The sequence below is a fragment of the Hyperoodon ampullatus genome (assembly GCF_949752795.1).
Source record: "Hyperoodon ampullatus genome assembly, chromosome: 19".
Taxonomy (NCBI): domain Eukaryota; kingdom Metazoa; phylum Chordata; class Mammalia; order Artiodactyla; family Ziphiidae; genus Hyperoodon; species Hyperoodon ampullatus.
The window spans coordinates 26,461,641-26,470,545 of NC_136932.1; the positions used below are offsets into that span (position 1 = coordinate 26,461,641).

At 53.8% G+C, this 8,905-nt stretch overlaps 1 protein-coding gene across 1 annotated transcript; it reads left to right on the forward strand.

Annotated features, from left to right (window-relative positions):
• Nucleotides 1-5,654: 5,654 nt before the first annotated feature.
• LOC307068092 (forkhead box protein J1-like) lies at nucleotides 5,655-8,611 on the forward strand (the record flags this gene model as incomplete). The annotated part of the gene is made up of 2 exons (XM_079725752.1): nucleotides 5,655-6,152; nucleotides 7,844-8,611. The coding sequence occupies 2 exons, from the start codon at nucleotides 5,655-5,657 to the stop codon at nucleotides 8,609-8,611; spliced, it is 1,266 nt and encodes a 421-aa protein (XP_079581878.1).
• Nucleotides 8,612-8,905: the final 294 nt, after the last annotated feature.

Genomic DNA, 8,905 nt, shown 5'->3' on the forward strand with positions numbered 1-8,905 from the left:
CACCATACACAAAAATAAGCTCAAAATGGATTAAAGACCTAAATATAAGGCCAGAAGCTATCAAACTCTTAGAGGAAAACATAGGCAGAACACTCTATGACATAAATCACAGCAAGATCCTTTTGGACCCACCTCCTAGAGAAATGGAAATAAAAACAAAGATAAACAAATGGGACCTAATGAAACTTCAAAGCTTTTGCACAGCAAAGGAAACCATAAACAAGACCAAAAGACAACGCTCAGAATGGGAGAAAATATTTGCAAATGAAGCAACTGACAAAGGATTAATCTCCAAAATTTAAAAACAGCTCATGCAGCTCAATAGCAGAAAAACAAACAACCCAATCCAAAAATGGGCAGAAGACTTAAATAGGCATTTCTCCAAAGAAGATATACAGACTGCCAACAAACACATGAAAGAATGCTCAACATCATTAATCATTAGAGAAATGCAAATCAAAACTACAATGAGATATCATCTCACACCACTCAGAATGGCCATCATCAAGAAATCTAGAAACAATAAATGCTGGAGAGGGTGTGGAGAAAAGGGAACACTCTTGCACTGCTGGTGGGAATGTGAATTGGTACAGCCACTATGGAGGACAGTATGGAGGTTCTTTAAAAGACTAAAAATAGAACTACCAGATGACCCAGCAATCCCTCTACTAGGCATATACCCTGAGAAAACCATAATTCAGAAAGAGACATGTACCAAAATGTTCATTGCAGCTCTATTCACAATAGCCCGGAGATGGAAGCAACCAAAGTGTCCATCATCGGATGAATGGATAAAGAAGATGTGGCACATATATACAATGGAATATTACTCAGCCATAAAAAGAAACGAAACTGAGCTATTTGTAATGAGGTGGATAGACCTAGAGTCTGTCATACAGAGTGAAGTAAGTCAGAAAGAGAAAGACAAATACCGTATGCTAACACATATATATGGAATTTAAAAAAATGTCATGTCATGTTTACCTAGGGGTAAAACAGGAATAAAGACACAGACCTACTTGAGAATGGACTTGAGGATATGGGGAGGGGGAAGGGTAAGCTGTGACAAAGCGAAAGAGAGGCATGGACATATATACACTACCAAACGTAAGGTAGATAGATAGTGGGAAGCAGCCGCAGAGCACAGGGAGATAATCTCAGTGCTTTGTGACCGCCTGGAGGGGTGGGATGGGGAGGGTGGGAGGGAGGGAGATGCATGAGGGAAGGGATGTGGGAACAGATGTATATGTATCACTGATTCACTTTGTTATAAAGCAGAAACTAATAAAAAATAAAAATAAAAGACAAAGAAAAAAATAAATACTTGGGAAGAAAAAAAAAACTTTGACTCAAGACAAGCTGGACATGGAGGAGTGAGAGAGGGCAAGGGGTAGAGGGAAAGACATGTTTCTGGGTGGGAGCTGGTGTACCATCCCCCGGGCACAGCTCCTGCACAGAGGCCTGATAAGGAGCCCTCACCTCCACCCACCCACAGCAATCAGAGAAGAAAAGGAAATAAAAGGAATCCAAATTGGAAAAGAAGAAGTAAAGCTGTCACTGTTTGCAGATGACATGATACTATACATAGAGAATCCTAAAGATGCTACCAGAAAACTACTAGAGCTAATCAATGAATTTGGTTAAGTAGCAGGATACAAAATTAATGCACAGAAATCTCTGGCATTCCTGTACACTAATGATGAAGAATCTGAAAGTGAAATCAAGAAAACACTCCCATTTACCATTGCAACAAAAAGAATAAAATACCTAGGAATAAACCTACCTAAGGAGACAAAAGACCTGTATGCAGAAAATTATAAGACACTGATGAAAGAAATTAAAGATGATACAAATAGATGGAGAGATATACCATGCTCCTGGATTGGAAGAATCGATATTGTGAAAATGACTCTACTACCCAAAGCAATCTACAGGTTCAATGCAATCCCTATCAAACTACCACTGGCATTTTTCACAGAACTAGAACAAAAAATTTCAAACTTTGTTTGGAAAAACAAAAGACCCCGAATAGCCAAAGCAATCTTGAGAACGAAAAACGGAGCTGCAGGAATCAGGCTCCCTGACTTCAGACTACACTACAAAGCTACAGTAATCAAGACAGTGTTTTACTGCCACAAAAACAGAAAGATAGATCAATGGAACAGGATAGAAAGCCCAGAGATAAACCCACACATAGACAGTCAACTTACCTTTGATAAAGGAGGCAGGAATGTACAGTGGAGAAAGGACAGCCTCTTCAATAAGTGGTGCTGGGAAAACTGGACAGGGACATGTAAAAGTATGAGATTAGATCATTCCCTAACACCATACACAAAAATAAGCTCAAAATGGATTAAAGACCTAAATGTAAGGCCAGAAACTATCAAACTCTTAGAGGAAAACATAGGCAGAACACTCTATGACATAAATCACAGCAAGATCCTTTTGGACCCACCTCCTAGAGAAATGGAAATAAAAACAAAGATAAACAAATGGGACCTAATGAAACTTCAAAGCTTTTGCACAGCAAAGGAAACCATAAACAAGACCAAAAGACAACCCTCAGAATGGGAGAAAATATTTGCAAATGAAGCAACTGACAAAGGATTAATCTCCAAAATTTAAAAACAGCTCATGCAGCTCAATAGCAGAAAAACAAACAACCCAATCCAAAAATGGGCAGAAGACTTGAATAGGCATTTCTCCAAAGAAGATATACAGACTGCCAACAAACACATGAAAGAATGCTCAACATCATTAATCATTAGAGAAATGCAAATCAAAACTACAATGAGATATCATCTCACACCAGTCAGAATGGCCATCATCAAGAAATCTAGAAACAATAAATGCTGGAGAGGGTGTGGAGAAAAGGGAACACTCTTGCACTGCTGGTGGGAATGTGAATTGGTACAGCCACTATGGAGAACAGTATGGAGGTTCCTTAAAAGACTAAAAATAGAACTACCATATGACCCAGCAATCCCACTACTAGGCATATACCCTGAGAAAACCATAATTCAGAAAGAGACATGTACCAAAATGTTCATTGCAGCTCTATTCACAATAGCCCGGAGATGGAAGCAACCTAAGTGTCCATCAACGGATGAATGGATAAAGAAGATGTGGCACATATATACAATGGAATATTACTCAGCCATAAAAAGAAACGAAACTGAGCTATTTGTAATGAGGTGGATAGACCTAGAGTCTGTCATACAGAGTGAAGTAAGTCAGAAAGGGAAAGACAAATACCGTATGCTAACACATATATATGGAATTTAAAAAAATGTCATGTCATGTTTACCTAGGGGTAAAACAGGAATAAAGACACAGACCTACTTGAGAATGGACTTGAGGATATGGGGAGGGGGAAGGGTAAGCTGTGACAAAGCGAAAGAGAGGCATGGACATATATACACTACCAAACGTAAGGTAGATAGATAGTGGGAAGCAGCCGCAGAGCACAGGGAGATCAGCTCGGTGCTTTGTGACCGCCTGGAGGGGTGGGATGGGGAGGGTGGGAGGGAGGGAGATGCATGAGGGAAGGGATGTGGGAACAGATGTATATGTATGACTGATTCACTTTGTTATAAAGCAGAAACTAATAAAAAATAAAAATAAAACAAAAATAAAAATAAAAACAATAAATACTTGGGAAGAAAAAAAAACTTTGACTCAAGACAAGCTGGACATGGAGGAGTGAGAGAGGGCAAGGGGTAGAGGGAAAGACATGTTTCTGGGTGGGAGCTGGTGTACCATCCCCCGGGCACAGCTCCTGCGCAGAGGCCTGATAAGGAGCCCTCACCTGCACCCACCCCCTTCAACCAGAGAACTTCCAACTGCAGCTCCTCAGTACCTGAAGAGCAGGAAAGCTGGTGACTGGAGGGAGGCTGGGGGACGGGAGGAGGAAGGACCACAGTCCACCGTTAGTCCGTCACTTAAAGGCTGGTGAAATTAATGGGGCCAATGACCCCAGTAAAAGAATTTGGCAAGTCCACGGCTTTCCTGGGTTTCACCCACCGGCTCTGTTTCCTCGGCTATCTGGAAAGAAGGGAGAGCACTTCCGAAGAAGCCTCTGGAATGTCAGCTTCTGGGAATCTTGCTGAGGACGGGGCGGGGAGGCAGCGCTTACCGGGAAACACTGGATTACCCTAGCCGCCTTGGGGTGTCTGCGACCGGGGCTGCGGTTTCTGCGGACCTGAGCGGCAGGTGGCATCGGAGAGTCAGACCTGCTTGCGGGCACCAAGACGACACTCGGTCGGGAGACAGGGACAGGCCGCAGAAACGTGAGCAAGTGCCACTCGCAGCCCAGAGGAGAGGAAAGGAAAGCCCCAAGCATGCACCCAGCCCTGGCCCCCGCGCCACGGGCTGCGTCCCAGGAGCCGTCGCCACCTCTGAGCAGCCCAGATGGGAAGGGGGTGGGGCGGAGTACGGTTCCCGCGGCGAACTGCTCGCCGAGGGCCCCGGGGCCTCTGCGGGAGCGCCGAGCCGCGCGCCTCTCCGAGCCCTGCGCGGGGCCCTCGGGCGGGAATGCGCGGAGCCGGGACGCGGTGGCGGGTACGGGGCTGGGTCGCGCGCGGGAGAGGGCGGCAGGAGGGAGTTGGAAGAGAGTTACCGCGTGAGAGAGCGGTTAAGAGCCCGCGGTCTCGTTGGAGACGCCCTGGCCAATGGCAGAAGCGGAAGCTGTTTATATGGGCGGGGCGTCGCCACGGCAGCAGGAGACGCCTTGCGAGCGGCTACTGAGTGCCGGTCCACGGCCGCTGGCTTTCAGAGAGGCGCTGTCGGGCGTGAGTGGCGACCAGGATTGCTGGCTGGGCCCTCGAGCTGGGAGCAGAGAGCCGCGGTGAGGGTGGGCGGTGGGAGGAATTTCTTTGAGAACCTTCCTTTGGCCCGGGCTGCGCTCTGAGCCAGGTAAGGGACGGGGAGGGCCGCAGGCCGTGGGAAGGGAGGGCGTCAGTAGCAGCCCGCTCTCCCATCCGTCCCCGACGGAAGTGGTGGGCCCGGGGACTGACATCAGAGGCGTTTGGGGGACACTCACTTCCCGCCCCCTTATAACTCTCTGTATTGTTTCCTTCCTTCCCCTTGATCCCCATCCTAATATCCCTTTTCAAAGATCAGACGTACTCCCCCGCCCCCCGACCCGTCGTGCTGCCCTCCTGGACTCTCTCGCCCCATTTCCATTGGTTGTGGACGGAGAGAGGGGGGTTAATTCCCCGCTTTGAGGGAGAAAGGGGTGGCCTCGCATGCCCCTACACTATTCCCTCGTTTGGCTAATTAAGTCTCCCCTAAAAGATCAAAGAGGAAAAGAACGAGGCGAACCCCGTGTGGGTCGGACCCCCGGGCACACCTTCTGTTTCCCAGACCTCGGCAGTAAAAGATCCTCCCCAGCTGCAGGAAGGATTTTAGTAAGAGCCTCCCCCCTCGCACACACTCGCCCCTCGTGGGTGGGGAAAGAGGGCTCAGTTCCCGCTCTGGTCCCCGCAGGCACCACATTCAGATTGGAGGAGGCTACCCCCGGATCGCGGGATGGAAGCCCGCTTCCGGGAGGCTGCGTAACTGAAGCCGCGGGAGTCAGCGGGCCGGAGAGCTCGGCGGCCACCCTCGGCTCGGCTCGTGGATGTTGACAGCCCCCTCGGAGAGTCCCCGCAGATATGGCGGAGAGCTGGCTACGCGTCTCGGGAGCAGGGGCAGCGGAGGAGGCCGGACCGGAAGGCGGCCTGGAGGAGTCCAACGCCCTGAATGACAGCCTGACCAGCCTGCAGTGGCTGCAGGAATTCTCCCTTCTCAACGCCAAGGTCCCCGCCCTGCCTTCGGGGGACACCGACCCCCACGGCTACCACGAGCTGTCAGGCTCGGCCGAGCCGGGGTCTCCCCTGGCGGCGGACCCCGCCTGCCTGGGGCAGCCGCACACGCCTGGCAAGCCCACGTACTCCTGCACGCCGCGGAGCGCCCCCTCGGGGCTGCAGGCCTCGCCTCCCGACGACGTGGACTACGCCACCAACCCGCACGTGAAGCCGCCCTACTCGTATGCCACGCTCATCTGCATGGCCATGCAGGCCAGCAAGGCCACCAAGATCACCCTGTCGGCCATCTACAAGTGGATCACGGACAACTTCTGCTACTTCCGCCACGCTGATCCCACCTGGCAGGTAGGGGAGGCACTCCCTCCCTCCCTCCCCATGCCCGCACGGACTGGACTCACATCCCAGATCTGCAGGCCAAGTAGGCGCGGTACGGCCAGGGCCCCGAGAGAGGAAGGCCGTCGAGGAAGGACCTCAAGGGAGCCCAGTGCTTGGACTGCTGCCCCTTTGACTTCAGAGACGGAGGAGGGAGGATGTTCAGAGGGCTGTAGGGGTGCCGACATAGAGGTTCAAGTGGAAAGAACTTGTCACTCATCCGGCAGTCTCAGCCCAAAGACCAGGGCTGAACTATGCGTGGACACAGCTCCCCAGGGTAGGTTGATGGACTGAGGGACACATTTTTGTCCCAAGTCCTGGAATTCCTAGACACTACCCTCCTCGAGGTCAGTTTGTCAGGGCCTGACTGGAGGCAGAGCGTCGTTCCTGCCAGGCTCTGCATCCTGCCTGCTTTCAGTTGGCTGGAGGGGGTCTGGGAGGGGAGAGGGGCGTGCTGCGGGGTGTGAAGGCCATCTGTGTCCCAGTGGAAGGGCTACGGGGCCTTCCGAAAGCTGCTGTGCCAGCCCCCACCCCAAGCCCTCCCTAGTTTCCTGCCTTCACTCCTCCCCCTCTTCTCATCAACCTCCCTGGGGGGACAATTACCTCAGCCACGTGCTTTCCACAGGGGCTCTTTCCTCCCACACTGGCTTCATGTTCCAAGTCTCCGGAACCTGGCACAGAGCAGCCAAGGGGCCCAGGCCACCATGTAAACATCCCAGTCTTGCCAGGGGGTACTACTCACCTGCCGGCCCCACGCACCAGGCCCCAGAACCCTGTGCCCCAGCGTGGTTTGGACTGTGCACCCAGGCGTGAACAAGGCAGGATGGTGATTCAGGCTGGGCACACACTGCCCTGAGCATCTTCGACCATCAGGATCAGGGGCTACTTGGGGACAGAGACCCTGAGGATGCACAGATCCTTTCCCTGTGGCACAGGTCACAGGATCACAGTTCCTGTGATCCCAGCTATTCCACGTTTGCTTGGGCCCTGACCCTGGGGCAGGTACCATTTGTAACCTTGGTGAGAAAGCAGAGACCCTCCACCACCCCCCACCCTACTCCAAGCCTGAGAGGCCCCAGGAATGAGCGCTATGCTCTTGGCTGGGTAATAATCAACTGAGGCCTCAGAGCCTGGGGTGGGAGGAGGGGGACATGGTGGGTGAGGGTCCAGGCCAGCAGCCGGCTCTAGAAACAAGGAACGTCATCAGATCCTCCCACACTTCATCCCCCCACCCCCCCACACACACCCTCACACCCACTCACTCATTTCACAAACAGAGAAGGCCAGCCAGGCCCAGGCAGAGGGAGATGGCCGTCCAGGCCCTGGGGGAGCCAAGGCCTTTGACCAGAGGCCGCAAGCGGCGGGGTAAGGGAGGGAGGGCAGGACAGGGTGGCACTGAGAGCCACCCTGCGGCTCAGGGCTCGGATGACTGAGCAGGCAGATATCCTGGCAAAAGGGAACAAAAACCCCCGACAGCACTCCCAGCGCCTGGTGCCCCGTGGCTGGTGTCCCAGAGCCTCCCGGTCGGAGCAGCGCCTCTGTCTCCCCTGCCCCCATCGGAGAGAAGGTGGTGGTGGGACTGGCAGTGGCGCTAGGAGCCCCCCATCACTGAGCCCACCCACTCACCCAGCTGTCTTCCTTCTCTCCTATCTCCCTGTGTCCAGAACTCCATCCGCCACAACCTGTCCCTGAACAAGGGCTTCATCAAGGTGCCTCGGGAGAAGGACGAGCCAGGCAAGGGGGGCTTCTGGCGCATCGACCCCCAGTACGCCGAGCGGCTGCTGAGTGGGGCCTTGAAGAAGCGGCGGCTGCCCCCAGTCCACATCCACCCGGCCTTTGCCCGCCAGGCCGCGCCGGAGCCCAGCGCCGCCCCATGGGCTGGGCCACTGACCGTGAGCACCGAGGCCCAGCAGCTGCTGCAGGAGTTCGAGGAGGCCACTGGGGAGGCGGGCTGGGGTGCAGGCGAGGGCAGGCTCGGGCGTAAGCATCAACAGCCGCTGCCCAAGCAGGAGGCCAAGGTCCCGCGGCCCTCCAGCCCCCTGCTGCTGACCCAGGAGGAGCAGGGTGAGCTGGAACCCCTCAAGGGCAACTTTGACTGGGAGGCCATCTTGGACGCTGGCACGCTGGACGGGGAGCTGGGCACGCTGGAGACCTCGGAGCTGATCCCGCCGCTGAGCCCCGCCTCACACGGGGACGTGGACCTCACCATCCACGGCCACCACATCGAGTGCCCTGTTACCTGGGGGCCTGCAGTGGAGCAGGCTACCGACAGCCTGGACTTTGATGAGACCTTCCTGGCCACATCCTTCCTGCAGCACCCCTGGGACGAGAGCACCCGTAGCTCCCTGCCCCCCGAGCCCCTCTTTGAGGCCGGGGATGCCACACTGGCCTCTGATCTGCATGACTGGGCCAGCCTTGGCGCCTTCTTGTAAGAAGCCAGGCCCTGCCCCACCTCCAGACAGCACCGAAGTCTGGACCCAGACTGCCCCCCTCCCCGCCAGTGCAGGCCCATGGACACCCTACCGCCCAGGCAGGGGCTGGGCCAGGTCACCCCGCCAGGCCACATGGCCCCCAGCCCAGGCCATCCTCAGATCCTAGTCCAGCAGGCTGAGAATTGGGGCCCAGGACCAAAACTGCTGCCTCCGCTCCCCAGCCCCCCATACACACAGTGTTTCGTTGATCCACTTCTTCCCTGCCCCAGAGACATGCTAAGGGCCCTGCACTAT